The sequence below is a fragment of the Arachis stenosperma genome, chromosome 6, assembly GCF_014773155.1.
Source record: "Arachis stenosperma cultivar V10309 chromosome 6, arast.V10309.gnm1.PFL2, whole genome shotgun sequence".
In the NCBI taxonomy this organism is placed as follows: domain Eukaryota; kingdom Viridiplantae; phylum Streptophyta; class Magnoliopsida; order Fabales; family Fabaceae; genus Arachis; species Arachis stenosperma.
In genome coordinates this window covers 128,226,586-128,245,204 of record NC_080382.1, presented here as the reverse complement: position 1 = coordinate 128,245,204, position 18,619 = coordinate 128,226,586, and the positions used below count along the sequence as shown (strand labels likewise).

The following is an 18,619-nucleotide window of genomic DNA, read 5'->3' as shown; positions in this document are numbered from 1 at the left end:
ACAGTACCTCGTAAGCTATACTATGGTCTATCATCGTAATTATTTTTGTTAACATCTTATTTTATGAATGTAGTGAGAGATATGAAATATCAAGTGATGAACTCGATGAATGGCTAAGGGAAAACGTTGATAAATCTGCTGCAGATGGGTATGTCTTGCTGGGCTGTGTATTTGAGATTTTGGTGTCTTTTGTTTGCTAATAATTGTATCTTGTTTCGCAGGGAGAACCAAGCTGACCTGCGATCGACAGAAGGTCGCTATGTGTCCTCTAAAACGTAAGAAGCTTTATAATTTAATAAAATCTTGTTATCATGATTTGGATGTATTTTGTGAAACAATTTGGGTGTATTTTGTGGATCAAGTTGGGTGTATGTTGTTTTCTAAGTTGGGATATTTCGTTTGTTTTGTTGGGTGTATATTGTCCATTCGGTTAGTTGTATCTTGTGCATTCATTTGGGTGTATTTTATACCTGTATCTTATTTTGTCTGAATAACATGAAATCTGTTTAGACTACCGGCTGTGAACTTGGGAAGTGATGATCCTTCCTCTCAAGGACGCACAGAACAGAGTAGTGTAAACCAGCCGTCACAGAGCATGTAATTTCTCTTTCAAATAACCGTTACTTTTGTTCTTCTAATACCTTCTACTTCTAATTCTGTATATATTTTTTTTAGAAAAAAAGCCCTTTATTATTTTATTCAAGAAAAAAAAGGAAGCAAAAAAAAGCAAAAACTGCAAGTATGTAAGTTCTCAAAAAACAAAGCCTGTGTTCTTTTTGAATTGTTCGGGTGTATTTTTTGACCTTCTTTGGGTGTATTTTAGGTTGAGTCCGACTGAATCGAATATGATGGTTGTGAGGGAAAAAACACCGTCGGAAGCGCTTGCAATGTGAGTTTTCCCAAGAATATTTCAACCTTGTAACCTTATTATTTTCAATACGTTGTTAACCTTTCATTTTTCTTCTTGTTTAGAGTCCCGATCCAGGTTTTTGTGCCGGCATCCCAAACAACCACTGACACTGATTTCGAACCAACCCCTATGCTACGGATTGAAGGGACTAGAGAAACGTAAGAAATAGTATTGGGTGTATATTTGTTTAGGGTTTGGGTGTATATTTGCTAACAGTTTGGGTGTATATTGTTCCTGATCAATTTTTTTTTACGCCATGATTAATTTTGTGTAACTGTGTAGAACTCTTGAATCCCCCAAACAACTTCAAGAAACCACACCCACGCTTCCCCCAGCTCCAACTAAAATGTAAGTTCATCAGACTAAAATCAATCTTTGCTTATCATCCGTATATTCTTATTCTTACTCTTATTCTTATACATCATGACGCAGTCATCCAGCCGCAGAAGACGCTGCTGCCCTGTTGATGATGGCACGGACAGCAACCTATGTTCCTAAAACAGATCCAGGGATGCCATCATTCAGCCTTGGATTGACTGATTCAAGCTAGGAGGGGGTGTCAACGCAGGAGACAGAAAGGGAAAAATCTCCAGAAACTGCAAGTATGCTAGAACAATTAGACAATTTGGTCCAAAAATTAGCAAGCAATGCGGCGAAGGGAAAAGACGAAAGTCCACAAATTCAGAGGGAGACTGGGGGAGAAAGTTCTGCAAAGTTTGAAACTCCTGGGGGAATAAATCAAATTCCAGATGATATGAAACAAAAGTGCTACATCTGGGGGACGAGACTGAAGGAAGACGCAGATGGCAATACTAACGAGTATGAGGAGATGTACACTCTGACTGGCCAAGGAGAATACATTTTGATGAGAATGCACCTTGCATCCCTCCAGGCAAAAAGTGATATAGAATCTCAAGTAATATTAGACTAATATTAATGTTTTTACACCAAAGACAACTGCAATGTTTATTAATGTAAAATTGATTTCGGCATATATTTTTAGATTGTATCTGCCATCTGCCCAGGGGCGGAGCTACATACTGGGAAAGGGGGGCAACGGCCCCCCCTAATTTTAATTTTTTACATGTAAATTATATGTAAATTTCAGTTTAGCCCCCCCTAAAAAATTTATTTTAATATTATTTTATTGTGTAAATAATTTTAGCCCCCCTCTAATATTTTTTCTAGCTCCGCCCCTGCATCTGCCTCATCCTGAACCAAAAAAATGGAAAGAGGTTTCAGGAACAAATATACTGTCTCCCCCCGATATTGTGGTAAGTGTTACTTCTACGAACTTTGGGTGTATTTTCTGTATTGATTTGGGTGTATTTTTTAGGTTCGATTGGGTGTAAGTTGTGTATTTTCAGTATTTCATTTCTTGTTTCGCAATTCTTGCAGAGCATGGCACTTTCGGATCACCCAAAGGGGGAATTCATATCACCAAAAACGAAAAAGGAATTCAGGGTGGAAGCCTACCCGAGTTTCATTCCCTTCATAGATAGAAAAAAATTAATTTCGCATCCATATGTAAGTTTTCGTTTGCTAAATTTGTTAGTACGCTTATTTACTTATATGCCAAATAAAATAACACACTGTTGAAATGTGGCAATCCTTCAGATTTTTGCTCCTGTTTGCCACTCGGGGCATTGGTGGTTATGGCTGATAAATACAACAAAGCGGAAATGTCAAATACTTGACCCGTTACACAAAAAAGCTCCAAGCGATGAGAGAAAGGACATTAATAAATTCACTGTAAGTTGCCTCTGTCTTCTTTACTTTAATAGATAGGTCTATTTCGTTAGTTGTGTTGGGTGTATATTGTCCATTCAGTTGGGTGTATTTTGTCCATTCATTCGGGTGTATTTTCTGATTTGTTTTGGTATTTAAGGGATATGTATTTTCAAGATTGATAACATATGCCGGCGGAGAACCTCTGCAGAAAGGGGAGAACGAGAAGAAAATTAAAGCATCATATGTTAAAATATCAGGCCAAAAAACAAGGCATAAAATTTGACTCTGAACATTAAACTTTCCTAAATAAGATTTGTAATTTATTTTCTTCGTTTTCAGCTATGACTGCGCTATCTACGTTATGAAGTGGCTTGAGTTAATTGAGCCGGCAAAACATCAAAAAGGGGAAGTATGAATGGAATAATTGGCCACAGGTAACTGTCTTTAGAACTATATAACTCTGTATTACTTTACTGAATTAATATTGTTGTTTAAACAGAATATACTTTTTAATTGTAGGAGGAGGTGGACCACTATAGAGTGGAGTATGCTTCCCGGATACTATTCAGTGAGATGAATAAATAGAGAGATCGGGCAATTAGAGAGAGTAGTGCTATAAGGCTGTCGAAGCCATCCTCTGTATTATTGAGTCCATTTTGTCAGATTAATTCTGCTGATATAGAAACTGCTGGGTAGTATGTAAATTGAACAAATGATGTAAATATTTGCCATTTATCAACAACTTCTATTCCATGTATATTTTTACCCATAGTTAAACTATCTGTGCTGGTAAACTGTCTGTGATGTATTCAAAAACTGTATTACAGGTGGTAAATATGAAGCAAAAAATCAAGGCATATATAAACGCAAATTATAAAATGTTACACCCAACGCAAGTCTAATAATACACCCAAGATTGCATAAAATATACACCCAACTGTCTGTGCTGTATTCAAAATGTATGAATTACATGTACTAAAATATGAAGAAAAACATCAAATGAAATATACACCCATAACCTGCGAATTTTTACAGCTTTTGTTCTATATGTATCTATATATGTGTCTATATGTAAATTGTGAATTAACAAAAATACACCCAAAAGAAACAGTGCTTTTACACCCATATTCTATAAAACTATATACCCAAAGAGTTATTCCCTGCTGCTGGTACCCTGAGCTGATAATTCATAACGTGTCCTTGATATTGGTTGGAATTTGAATGCGCCGCTGATGCAGCATCAAACACGTTTATCTGAATATAACACTCACACATTAGCTAAACTATTAACGAGAAAAATAAACTCAATCGCCACAAATTTAAAGAACATTTCCTTGTACCTCGCTTAAAACTTTCGTCTTCTTCTTCTTTGTGGCATTTGCAATCTGTTTCTCCAGCTTTGAACCTAGCCTATTTTTTGGACGTCCTCTTGTTCGAATCCTTGGCGGGCTTTGAAGCTCGTTAACGGATTCCAAGTTGGCGTCTTCGTGGGATAAAGAAGATCTCCCCTTCCTTTTCGCTTTTAATGCTTCCATCTCGGCCATGACGTTATCGTACGCACGGTGTAGAATTGCAGTCAGCTCCTCCGATTCGGAGGCAAATTCGCAAATATTTTGCGAACGAAAAACCAATTGGTCGAACCTCTTACTTCTTGGCTCCATTAGTGGCTCGTCGTGGCTGTTCTTGATGTGTGTGTGTCGCCTCTTTACCTTCTTACTCCATCGTTCCAGTATATATCTAGGGGACACTTGGCTTACTTGTTCGAAGCTTAACACGCTTAGTGCGTGATGGCATAGTATCCCTCTCGACTCGAATAATAAGCATTGGCATTTTATCTCGGCTGCAACTGAGTCGTAGGTAACTGCGAACTTGTTGAATATTGAGCTGGAAACTTGTTCTCCGACTTCGTATATTGAATAGCCTAGAGCGGAATTCTTTAATCTGGTGATGCAATTCGCCTTTCCTCTGCATTGCGCTTGGACTTCCCTAAACTTTGCTTGAGTGTACGCATCTTGAAACTGAGCTTCAATGGAGGATTTGGTTGCACATGGTATGACCGTATGAAAATCTGCAGCATCTGATTCTCTCTCTGCTTGCTCCCTGCTTCTGAGGCAATTATCGTATTGTTTGACGAACTGAATAAGCGAGCTATTCTGGGTGATGTACTTGTTAAAAAATGAATGCATGCTCTCGCTCCTTTGTGTGCTTCTCATCCCTGCCCAGAAGTGGTGATCCAGATAGATAGGAACCCATATGTGACGGTCTTCGTACAGATCTGCATAATACACTCAAACACAGACTGTAAAATACACCCGACAGAACATACAATTTACACCTCTGATGCAGATTTTAAAAACACATTACCTGAAAGCCACTTGTTGTTCGCAAGACCAAAATTCAGCAGAAAATCGTTCCAATTCCTATCGAATGAGTCTTTGCTATGAGAGTTCCAAACAACATGGCTCATTTCTTGTTCGATATCGGCATGTCCCTTGTACCCGTTTAATTTGCTTGGAATCTTCTTCATGATGTGCCAAATACACCAGCGGTGAACTGTTGTTGGCATACAGGCCTCTAAAGCCCTTTTCATTAATGCGCACTGATCGGTGAGAAACCCTTTCGGAGCGTTTCCTCCCATGCAACGAAGTCAGCATTGAAATAACCATTTGAATGATTCAATTTCTTCGTTCTTCATCAAAGAGCATCCGAGAAGTGTTAACTGACCGTGGTGATTCACCCCGACAAAAGAACCACAGACCAAATTATACCTGAAACAAATTACCATGGTCCAGAATGCAAAATCATTAGGTACACCCCAAAAAATGCTTCGAATACACCCAATGAAACAGCCAATATACACCTCTGCTGCGGATTCAAAAAAATAAATTAATTTAGCATCATAAACAGGGACAGTTTATTACCTGTTTGTATTGTAGGTGGTGTCGAACGAAATGACGTCTCCGAAATACTCAAAGGCGGCTCTGCTTCTTGCATCGGCCCAAAAAGCCAGCTTAATCGATTGATCCTCCTCGAGTTCGAGCTCAAAAAAGAAATTCGGATTCTTCTCTTTCATTCTTAAGAAATATTTCCCGAATTCCTTTGCATCTTCTTGTTCGGAAACATTCCGCACTTCCCTGGTAATGTAATTCCTAACGTCCTTTTCGATAAAATTTAACTCGCGGTGACCCCCGGCAGCCGCAACAAATGATTGGTAGGTTTTGCTTGGTCTGATACCGGCCTCCTCGTTATTCTCTATCGTACGACGAATGGACATGCTTAGTTCCCTGTGCTGTTTGAGCATCTCTGCTTTGCTTGGACAGCAGGGGTGTGAATGATCCAGCACAACCTTTGAAATGATCCAAGCACCGACATCCTTCAATGTGTGTATATAAATTCTTGCAGGACAGTTTAAACCAGCTGTCGGATTGGTCTTCTCGGTCGGAGATATTTTAGATTTCCATTTTTCCTCTCTGCTACATGTAATCAGTTGATTCTTAATCTCGTTTCCCTTCCTATTTGTGCACCGAACTCTTGTAGAGAAACCTGCAGCCTTGGCGTAGTTCCTATAAAATTTTCCAGCATCTTCAAGGGTGGTAAAGGTCATTCCGACCTTCGGAACAAGCTCGTCATCAACAACCGAGAGAGGCTGCACAATACACCGTGTCAGAACTGTGAATACACCCATAGATATGATTCAAATACACCCAATAATGTCTAATATGATACACCCGAACCGCAACAACTCAACTACAGAATGACCTTTAAAGCCATAAACTGTAAATACACAGGCTGCAGAATACACCATGTCAAAAACTAAAAACACACCCAATCATGTCTGATATAATACACCTGAACAACAACAACTCAATTACTGAAAGAAAATTCATACTAATCCTATGTAAATCAAACCTCAGGAACTTCGTTAGATTCAAATTCATAATCCACTTCGCCTGGATTCAGTTGACAATCTGAGGTTGAATGATCCATTATCTTCAAAACGAGTTCAAACTTTGATTTCAGAAAACAACAAATCAAAATAGAAAACGAAGCTCGAGTTGTAGAGAGAGAAAAAGGTAACGTAAACGAAGAACATACCAGTGAGAAAAGGAGAGGAAAAGAAGGATGGAGAAGAAGGAGGGAAGACGCGCGAGAAGAAGAACAACCAAATCTCAAAATAACGAAAACGAAGAAGGAAACAAATATTTTAAATTTGGTAGTTAGATATACGCGGAATGTTATATAGCGCGTGTAATCAACGTACGTGGAGCAGCACGTATTTTGATTTTATTCTTTAATGAACTTGTAAAGCATACAAGCCCTAATGGCTTGTATGCAGAGCTTTTCCGTAAAAAAAATTAGGATTTGGATATTTTTGTCATACGAAATCCATCTTCCATAGGTACATAATTAATTGTCAGCGTTTGTAAATTTCATAGGTACTTTTGGTAGTTTTTCCTTAAAAATTTTATACATATGAAGGAGTTGTTAATATGCTATTTTATCCTACTTGAATTTACCGCCTCATGTTATATTATGGATTGAAATAGTAAATACCATTAACATATTTTATTTGAAAAAAATTTTACTCAATTTAATGTATTCACATTGATGATTTATTAATTTACTTAATAATTAAATTTTTAAATTATAAAATTCTTTTGATAAAATTAAAAGCTTAAAGTAATATAAAAGATCTAATTTTAATAAATGTGGTAGATAAATACCGAAATTAAGTTTAATTTAAAGGAATTAAATACATTTATAATTTTTATTATGAAAAAATTAAATATAATTTTTTTTAAAGATAAAAAAAAACAATTTACTCAAAATAATGAGTTATATAGACTAATTCATTATATTGTGAATATAAAAACCAAATCAAAATTAAGCATTTTTATATAATTCAAAATTTTAATAGCCAAACTTTATTTTAATAATTTTAAAGAATTGAAATAAGTCAAATTGCAAATAAAAATGACAAAAAAATTTACGAAAATAAATATTGTAAAATCACAAAATATAATTTATTTTAATAATTATATGTATAATTTATAATAATACTTAATAATATTTATAATTTAAATTAAATTGAATCTATCCGTGCAATAAACTAGTTAATAGATAAAACAAGATTTCATGTAAATATTCCACTCCTCACACTACTCTATAGTTTGCCACTACTCTATTATGAAAACATATTTGTAACACTAGCACCCACCACTACCATCTTATTTCTATTTCCCTTGTTTGGTATTTAATTTTTCCGTTTCAAATATATCACTGACTGCAGCCTCCAAGTAATGAACTAAATATTTCGTAACTACTCTCATAATTTATCTTAATGTTTGTTATGCTATTTATTATCCACGTAAATATTTTTATTTTTTTTCTGGTTAGAACCCAGACATCCCATTATATATGCAATCCCATTTTCTAAACGACCAATAACTACAACAAGTATCCATGCACGAGAAAAATTTAGATATCATGCGCCAAAGTCCAAATTATCCTACAAGTATTGTCACATCCCCAAAATACGGTCATTAAAATGTTCTTACTATTACTACATACATTATAAAAATTATTCATTGCTAAACATTTTTAATGAAGACCTACTTCATCCCGATAATCTCCATCCCATACACAATACTACTTTATAGGTCCAATTTAATGCAGCCCACAATTATCCATATTTGTGACCCATTCCAGATGGCCCATATTATCATCAACCCGGCGTGGTTCCCACATCGCTGACTATAAACAAGCCTGAAAGACTACTATAGGACACCCCTAAATTTTTTGATCATGTGTTTCTGGGTAGCGGGAACAATAAGTGTACTCCCCACAAAATTATCATACGTACAATTGTCACCGACTAAAAGCCTCGCTCAAGCCTATCTCACACGGCATTTCACTCCCTCCCCATCTCAAAGGTCTCGGGTTCGAGTCATATTGATGCCAAGGCATCTTAGGCTAGTTTCACTAGCATTTTTATGTTAGTTTTAGTTGTTTTATGCATTTTCTTGAACTTAAAGTAACCAAGAAGATTAAATGAACAACAAAGTAATGAATCATCCAAGCAGTATAATTTTGATGCAAATTCCATGAGTTTTAGTTATATTACTTGAATGCTATGAATGGAAGATTTATCATGAAATTTTGCAAGACTTTGATGCAATTGTTTGGATGATTTCAGGGAGGAAGAGGCTAGGCAAAGAAGCAACAAAATTAATAAAGAAAGCTTGAAGATCACATGTGCCAAGCCATATAATGCTGAAACTGGCGTTTAACCTCCAGTTTAACCTTAAACTGGAAGTTAAACGCCAGAACAAGAAAGGCACCAAAGCTGAAAGTGGCGTTTAACCTTCAGTTTAAGGTTAAACTGAAGGTTAAACGCCAGAATCATGAAAGCTGAGAAAAGAGGAAACTGGCGTTTAACCTCCAGTTTAACCTTAAACTGAAGGTTAAACGCCAGAATGAGAATTGAACCAAAGGAGCATTCCCACGTTTAACCTCCAGTTTAACCTCAAACTGGAGGTTAAACGCCAGAATGAGAATGGCACAAAGGGAGCATTTCCACGTTTAACCTCCAGTTTAACCTCAAACTGGAGGTTAAACGTGTTCGAACCACATTATGCACCAGGAAGCCATTTCCACGTTTAAGCTCCAGTTTGACCTCAAATTGGAGCTTAAACGTGTTCGACATTCACACTCCTGGGCTACCTTCTTCATTCCCACGTTTAAGCTCCAGTTTGACCTCAAACTGGAGCTTAAACGTGTTCGGCGTTTTTGCTCCTCCAGGGTTGCCTTCTCATTTCCACGTTTAAGCTCCAGTTTGACCTCAAACTGGAGCTTAAACGTGTTCGACCAGAATTGCCTCCAGGGTTGCAATATTCATTTCCACGTTTAAGCTTCAGTTTAACCTTAAACTGAAGCTTAAACGTGTTCGATTAATTACCCTCCTGGGTTGCTTTCTTCCAATTCCAAGTTTAAGTTTCAGTTTAACCTTAAACTGAAACTTAAACTTCAACTTAAACGCCACCTTTTGAAAGGGTTTCTGGGCCAAATATATTGAAGTTTAAGTTAGCATTTGAGCACAATTATTAACTTAAACGTATTATGGTATGAAACCCAATTGAATATCATGGTTTATGGGATTGGGCTTGAAGAATTGATGAGTCTGGAGCATCCATTTGTTGAGTCTTGTGTCATTACTTGTTTATCACTAAGTTTGCTCAATGAATGTTACAGATTTGAATCACAGCCTCATCAGGATTATGGACCATAAACCCAAAAGCAAAAGGAATGCAGGGAAAGGCCTCAAAGCCCAAGAAACACAACAGAAGCTCAATTTAGAAAGTGTATAAATAGGATAGAGTTTAAGTTAGTTGGGATTTTTTTTGACACTTCGGAACTTTTTTTTCATCTTTTGTAATTGAATTCAGAGTTATGACTCACTAAACCCCTTTCATTGGGTTAGGGAGCTCTATTGTAATTCAATGAATCAATAATAGTTTTATCTTCTTCTTCAATCTTTTCTCTTGAATTTTGTTAGAAAGCTTCTCGATCTAACTCCATTGGGTAGTTGTCTTGGGAAAGAAACTACCCATAATTGGAATCCTTCGGAACCTTGGGAAAGGAATGATGGATTCATGCTAGAGAAGCTTTCTCACAGTGAATTGAATTGGGGTTTGGATGGATATTGTGACATGTAATCCTACCAAATTGTGGTTCATGAAACTGTGTGGTATAATCAGTGATCGAGCATCATCTCTTCTTATGAACATTTAAACCAAGGGATTGGGAATTTGTTTGTTTTTAGAGAGAATTGGTGAGCCAAGAAATTGGGATCCAATCATATAAGATTGCCAAGCAAGATTCAATGAATGCATTGGTTGAGGAAGAGATGAAGTTGTTTTGATTCGGAGATCTCAATATCTCCTAACACCCAATGAACTCCCCATTTCTGATCTACACTCTCTTTTACATTCTGCCATTAATTTCATGCAATCACCCCATCCCTTTTAATTTCAGCAATTTACCATTCTCGCACTTTAATTCTCGCAATTTAAGTTTATGCAATTTCAATTCCTTGCAATTTACGTTTCCTACCACATTTACTTTATGAAATTCACATCTAAAAGTTGATTCCGCTCAACTAATCAAACTTCTAATTCGAATTGCTCATTCAACCAATCCTTGTGGGATTCGACCTCACTCTATTGTGAGTTTTTACTTGACGATAACCGGTGCACTTGTCGGAAGGAATTTTGCCGTTTGTGCAATTTCCTAAAATCGTAGCATAACAAGTATATGCAGCATCACATATCAGCTGCAACCAAAAAGAAAAATTGGTAAATATGTGAGTAGTGTGTGAGTGTGTATTATGTACTTAAAATTGGGAGTTGTCCAATCCACCGACCAAAAATTAACGTGTATTAGAACATATGAAAACTTTCCAATAAACTTAACTTTGATTTTCAAAAAAAATAGTCTCGGTGTAATTAAAGTATCAAAACATTAATTTCGTTTATGAATAAAATTATAACTATTCTAAAGCTTTTAAAAGTAAAAATAATAATTTACTCATTTTTAATAGATATAAAATTAATTATTTATTTATAAATAAATTTATCAGCATTATAAAATAAATAAAAATAATAATTTGCTCGATTTACTCATAAAATGTTTACATCACAACACATTCAAACTTTCAAAAATATACTTACATAATGGATTGTCAAAAGTGAAGAGAATTTATATCCTAGAATTATACAAGTAATTACTTCCTTTCAAAGAGTAATATATATCTATGAGATATTAATCATTCTTCTGGCTAAATTTATACTTACAATATAGCTGACATATATAAAAATCACAGTGATGCATTTGTAGATTTACATTATAGAATAAGAAATTTTGTCTCCTGTAGTCGTATATCCATCATAAATTCTACTGGTTCCTGACACCATTTGATCATCTGTCACGTTCGGTTGCACTAAATGCTGCATAAAATAAAAAGTGAGAAATAAAATACGTAGCAGGTTTCATAATGGATTTAAAAATTAAAAGCATATAAATAGTGTATTATGTTCAGGAATAAGTAAAGGTTATTTATGACTTGCTACTCCATCCATGCATTATCAAGTAAGTGTCCCGTTTTAAATGCACACATAAATTAAAAAAAATATTAAAAAATATTGAAATTACAAAAAAAATCTTAACATTATAATGTTAATAATATTAAGAACATTTAATAAGATTGAGAAAATGTATTATACTTGAATCGAAAAATCTCAGAAAATAAAAATTTTTAGTCAAAAACTGCCAAAACTTATTAGTTTTGGCTTTATTTAATATACCCTGTAAATCTGTAATAAATAAATACTAAATAAGACATTTACATTATTGAACTTTTTTTTTGTCTTCCTAACATTATCGTACATGAATAAGGATAGCAGATGGTGAAAAAAAAATGAATAAGGATAGCAGATGGTGAAAAAAAAAGGAAAAGTCTAGGGGGACAGTTATTTGTGCTGAAGTAGAATTCTGAAATTGCACACTTAATCTATATGCACGAGAGTATTTACTAAGACCAACATTAAGGGAAAAATATTTCCTGAACAAAGGCAGTTTGAAAATGTAGTCCGTTTCTTCCAGTACGTATATGTAATCCATTATAAAACCATATGCAATATGCCAATATCAATTGCAAATATATAGTTTATGCATGGAGCTTGTATAGTTTTAAGAAACTAACCAGGAAGAACATTGAGCAGTAACACATTTTGAACAAACAAAGCCTATAAGGAAGTGCTAGATTTTTTGTTGTAGTGATTCAATCTGTATTCCACGTTTCAGGAGAGATCGATAAGCTGTACTTCGAGACCATTCGTCGATTTCACTAGCGCGTAGAACTGGCAAAGGGTGTGACAGTTGCCTTGTTTGTGCATTCCTTGACAACAGGGACAAAAAAAAGAGAAAATGTTTAAGTTTAGATTCCAAATAAGAACATTCCCAAGATTCCAGTGTTGTATGCAGAAAGCTACACACCTTATGTACCACCCAACAGGGCTGGAAGCAGCTTTTTCATAAGAGCGAGCTTGCTCCAAGAATGCATCGACATTTAGTTGATCAGCCATAGATGGGCATCCACCAGCTAATTTCATGAGGACAGAGATGACTACCTCTTGTAGGATACCAAAAATTAATTTTTATAATTAAACCAATGTACAATATAGAAAGTTAGAATCTACGAAGCACAGACACTTTTTTTTATTTGTTGTGTCCGCGTGTTGAACACGTCACTCATGAATACTCGTCTGACACGTGTGTCTTCTGTGTCTTAAATTTTAATAAAAAATAAAAAAATTTTCTCCAGACATGTTTGGATACACCTAATACCATCACATGTTAGTGTGTCTATCTTTATTCTTAACATATATTCTTGAAATGAATTTAGAAATAATTTATATTATTAGTTATTAAAACAACAAATATTTTAAATATTTTATATAATTAAAAAAATTGAAAATAATAAAAAATTAATTTATATTTTTATATCAATAAAATACCAAAATATTATTACAATTTATCTAAAAAATATTTTATATTTTATATATATGCCTTGTCTCCGTATCTTATAAAAATTTTAAATTCGTGTATCTATGTGTCCCGTGTCGTGTCATGTCCGTGTCGTATGTCCGTATGTTAGAACTAAACCAATATATATATATATATATATAGATTATGATGTTTGCCAATAGAATACCTTAGGGTCCTGAGCAACAAGTAGAGCTGCTCGATCACAAGTCAGCTCAGCAGCTCGTAGCCACCGGAATAACTGCTCCTCCATAGTCCGAGCTATCATACCTCCAATGCCTACAACAAAGGACGAGCTTGAAAGTAGGCATCATATTCAATGTTTCGTGATTGTTAACTTATTACTCAATTGGTAAAAAGAATGAAATGGTCACATGGATTTTTACCCTACTTCATTTAGGAAGGGTTGGACTACTTGTGTCTCCCCAACTTTTATCATCTGACACAGTTAACTACTTGACCGGAAGATATAAAATAATTTGGGATTAGAAACTAGAAAATGTTGGGCGTACTCCAAATTCTCCAATGAATTCAAATTCTACTAATATTTATGACAAATCAGAATATAAACAACATAAATAATAACACATGTGTTTGTGCTTGTGTATCACAATTTATCAAAAACTGAAACAAGACACTGTTTCACATACCAGGTACAGTATAAGCTCCGAGGGTTAGAATATTTGCATATGTAAGCCACACTCCATGATCACATTTTAGGTGACCCAACTCATGAGCCAAAACAGCCTGTTGAAATAAGCCGATGGCAAGTTAATAGCATTTTTTGAACCACAACATCGGAAACGATTGACAAGCATAATTTTAACATTTTTGATCAAGCATAATGGAAAAGAAGAAATATATTATCATGTAAAACACAAACCCTTGAAGTATAACTCCCTACTACATCCCGTTGCTCGTAAGTCATAGCCCACATAGATTAAGGGGAAGAATTTTACTGATGCTACACTAGTTAATAAAATTGGCAAAATAGCTTTTGCAAAAGAAGATGCATGCAAAGATAATTTAGGTGAGTTTGACTGGCTAATAATGCTGGTGCAAAGGTTGAGTAGGACTTCAATGTTCTAAACCTTTCTTTAACAAGCTTTTGCAATTTCCATCATTCTATGTTACTACATGTCATTTCTAATTTTCAGGTTTGCCTGCTTAGTTCATGAGATGTATAGTTCAGCAGGTACTTAGAGGTTAAATCTGTCTCCCCTTTTTCCAAGTTATTTCTCTCATGTTCTGTTTCTAGAAAAAATCCTCTTTAGTTCCTAGACATTAATGTTGTAATACGAGTGACAACTTTTTAATTCATGTAATGAATAGTTCATTGAAGAGTTTGGGAGGTGAACTATGGGAGAAACTGTGGTGGATTCAAAGGTCAAAGCATCTTGTTTTTCTACTTTTCATGATCGATATGAAAATTAATTAACTTTACTTTGTAACTAGAAGAAAAAAAAATATATAATATAACCTGCAACTCTGCTCTTGTCAAGAGCTCCACAAGGCTAGTGTGAATAACAACAAATGGTCGTTTGCCACTTATAGCTAATGTGTATGCATTCGGCACAGGACTTTGACGAACATATAGATCAGGGGCATCAACATTTAATATTTGTGCAGCTTCAACCATCAAGTGGTGAAGATCAGGAAGCTGAGATAACAAGAGATATTGTTAGTTATTCAACTTTTAATAACAACTTTGCTGGCAGCATAATTGAAATTACTTCTTGATCCAAGTTGCATAATAAAGAATGAATTCCTTATAACAAGTATATTATGTCATGCAGCCACACTCTGCAAATTCATAACTACATATGTTAAATGCAGAAACTTCAGTGCTCCTATATTTAATCGGAATTATCATTCCTAAGTTGGTAATTGCAAGAGGAACTAGTTAAATTGTTTCAAGAATGGTTACACAAATGTGCTTGCATATACAAGCATAGAATTAATGGAATGAACACTGGCTCTTCAGTTGTGAGGAAGAAAAGTAATGGAGTTCATGCAAAATAAGTCACCGCTGTGGCAACATGCATGTGATTTTTATGTACAAGGCCATTAGCGAACTTGTGCTGTGTGTATACATGCTTGCACATTTGCATCTTTGTTTGTTTTCCTTTTGCATAAACTAATTGCGTGTTACAACAAAACCTAGCATTTCCACTGAGATCAAGCACCATAGAGCATGTATATTTTATCTAATATATTGCCTTCCAGCCAAGTGTGTTTACTGAGTACAAGCTGAACAAAATGTTTGTTTTTCTAAGTGTTCGGGATACCTGATTTTTGGAAACAAGGACAGATGTCCCTATATTCTCTAGGAGCATGACCTGCTCTGCGACACTTCCTGCAATTCATTTTAAGGGAACCGTGTTATTGAACATTCTAAGATGTCATTGAATATAAGGAACTTGCGTGAAACATAAAGCAATGTCTTTGAAAGCATCATATACAGATGGCCATTAGGATCTGAAAAGCATGTATAAATTCATAATTAGTACAGCAAAAAGTGGTTGGTTTTGGTGCCAGGTGAGCCCAGTAATTCATCATTGATCAAATCAACAACATAACTATGCCTTTCACGTGCAATCATGTGCACATGGGGAGTCCTTGCTGTTAGAGATAAACAAAACTAGTATTGTATTCCATCTAAGAAGCAACTCAAGCCTAGATCACCCAATGTTAATGGTTCTGCAAAAAGTGAAAAGTTTTGGTGGGTATCCGTGCATGGAAATATTGAGAATGACGTTTTCTACCAACTAGAACAGTTTAGCCAATGACAATTGCATAAACTACGTGCAGTTCCCAGTCCAACCTGAATGGCTGCGGCAACCTACTTATAAGTTATAAATGTGAGTTTGCCCTTCCACAATTTCACTAATGAATCAAATGATCTCTAATCGAACAATATATGTTTGTTACAACTTGCAATTATTAGTAATCAAGTGACTAGAGAGAATAAAAGAGGAAATATTTATAGCCTTGAATCTTGCCCTTAGGCATTGGTTGGTAAAACTGTTTTGAGAGGTGCTTTGTAGTTGGAAAATAAAAAAAATTATGTGCTTGTACTAGTAGTTTTAAAAGGTTAAGGGTGTTTTTGAGAACAGTTGATTTGTGCTTATCAAATTTACCCTTAGTTATATTATTAATGTGAAATTTCATTCACGATAAAAGATTCTTCCATTATTTATGTCTATCATGATCATTTTAAATTTTAAAAACTATTTTACCAAATACAATTGTTGTTGCTTGTACTTTCTAAAAGTAATTTTTAGTTTGGTTTACCAAAAACTGGTATTACAATTTTTAGAAAGCCATCTTTCAAAAACAACTTTGATAAGCTATTTGTGAAAAGGAAAAATTTTACCAAAGCAAGCCTAAATATAGACAATTTGAACCATTCAGGGAAGGAGTTATACGGGGAAACAAGTATTATCCAAATCCAACTACATGAGGCAGAAAACTTGTGAAGGTTGTGTGATTTTGTGTATACATGAATACATCTTATGCCATATATCAGCAACATGAGTTGTGCCGGTGAGATGCACAAGGCTAGTGTTTGTCAGCTTAGTGTATGAGGTAGAAGTGAGTATATATATATATATATATATATAGAGAGAGAGAGAGAGAGAGAGAGAGAGAGAGAGTAGTCATGTAAATAAAGCATTCTAAGGGGAACACAGCTTGCAATTGAGAAATACAAAGATTCATGAAAAATCAAAAGCTTAATCAACAGAATCAATGAAATACAACACTAGACTGCATCACTTAGGATCCCAATTCACAAAGGATACTTCAATTTTAATATTATTATTACCTAGAAGTGCTTTCCCCAATTCATTTAATCCTGGAATCGCTCTCAGTATCAGCGTGTTCTGGAGATTGAAAGCAAAACAAGAAAAAAAAAAAAACATGAGTGCATGAAAAATTAAGCGCTGAAAAAGTTCCGAACGAGTTCTCAGAAAAAAAAATGAAAAGGTTCAGAAGCCACACACAGACCTGTTTATCAAGAGGGTGGCGAAATTCATCGGCGTCGAGATCTCGAAAGGCAAGAGCCGAACCTGCTCTGCACAGCGTTAATCCAAGTTTCGTGTTCTTTCCGACTCGTCCGAACCTGAATTTGTCCGAGGCTAAGAAACTGAAAGAAAGAGAATTGGGTTTGTGGAGGAGGCAGTGCGCGGAAAAAGTTACCGAAGCCATTGAAGAATAATAGCAATAATAATAGTAAGAAGAAGCAGAAGCAGAAGCGCAGATTAGCTTAGTAATGGTGTTTCTGATGTTGTGAGGAGGAATGGGTGCGCAGTGCACACAGCGTTGGTGATTGTTTCTTAACGTAAAGGTGGTTGTGGCCACAGCCGATAACCTATGGTACCTGTTTCGCGCCACTTCATTTTCTGTTGACTTTGTGGGAAGATTAACTAACCAAATGTGTGCTCACTTCGTTGTCTTGCATTAAGATATTTTGATTTTTGAGTAGTTTTTTTTCTTTCCCTTTTTAAATAATATTTTGAGGTGTTTTAAACGAACAATTTTAATTGGAGAAATATTAAGAGATTAATATTTCTAATACAAATTAAAAATAATAAAAAATATTAGTCATTTAAAATTTCTTTTTTAATAAAATTAGTGTTGATTTTTTTTCTTTTGTATCATCCAAAATAGAAAAATTAGATAAAAAATATTTTTAAAATTAATTATTATATATTTGTATATATTTATATATATTGATTTATGTATTTTTAATTAAATAATTAATAATTAAAATAATCAAATTTATTTATAATAATATAAAAAATTATGAGATGCTAAATCGAATTTTTCTATGCTAACAGGGATTGATTTTTGATAGATGTAATGTTATCCTAAAAAATCCAAGTTAATTGAATTGAATTGGATTATCGGTATATATTTGTATTTTGAATATCTTGATAATCGAGGACAAGACGACAAGTAGAGAAGTCCATTAAAAAAATTGTTTAAAAAAGAATAGGAACAAACAAAAATTAATTGAAGAGTGTTCATCATGAGATTTGAAGCAAGTGATACGGGATTATGTATTTAAACAGGATATGTTTGAACTCTTTTTACAGGGATCGGAAATCTTCTAAGTATGCCTGTGCTTACTAAATTTCTATAAAAGGAAAGATAGTCCAAATTATAAATTAGGATTCAAGTATTCAACCACTTGATAATAATTTTGTACAAAATCTTTGTAAATCAATTTATTTCTTTCGTCTAATCAATTTATCAATCTATTTATGACTACTCCAAGAAAGAAAACACATTATTTCAAATAATTGGCAGTTATTTTAATTTTTAAATATAATAAATATTAATTATTTTTTATAAATAATCATCGTTATATTT

General features: G+C 34.6%; 1 protein-coding gene across 3 annotated transcripts; it reads right to left on the bottom strand.

The window, feature by feature from the left end:
* Positions 1–11,293: 11,293 nt before the first annotated feature.
* LOC130936079 (plastoglobule-localized metallopeptidase 48, chloroplastic) lies at positions 11,294–17,670 on the bottom strand. 3 transcript variants are annotated; one of them, XM_057866059.1, is made up of 9 exons: positions 17,252–17,664; positions 17,070–17,127; positions 15,532–15,599; positions 14,724–14,903; positions 13,894–13,990; positions 13,413–13,522; positions 12,695–12,828; positions 12,402–12,596; positions 11,294–11,646 (listed from the first exon to the last, which is right to left on the bottom strand). In XM_057866059.1, the coding sequence occupies exons 1-8, from the start codon at positions 17,450–17,452 to the stop codon at positions 12,458–12,460; spliced, it is 987 nt and encodes a 328-aa protein (XP_057722042.1). In that variant the 5' UTR covers positions 17,453–17,664; the 3' UTR covers positions 11,294–11,646; positions 12,402–12,457. The 3 variants fall into 3 exon arrangements, with proteins under 3 accessions (XP_057722042.1, XP_057722043.1, XP_057722044.1); XM_057866060.1 differs by lacking the exon at positions 11,294–11,646 and having other exon boundaries at positions 12,695–12,800; positions 17,252–17,670; XM_057866061.1 differs by lacking the exon at positions 11,294–11,646 and having other exon boundaries at positions 12,495–12,596; positions 12,695–12,830; positions 17,252–17,670.
* Positions 17,671–18,619: the final 949 nt, after the last annotated feature.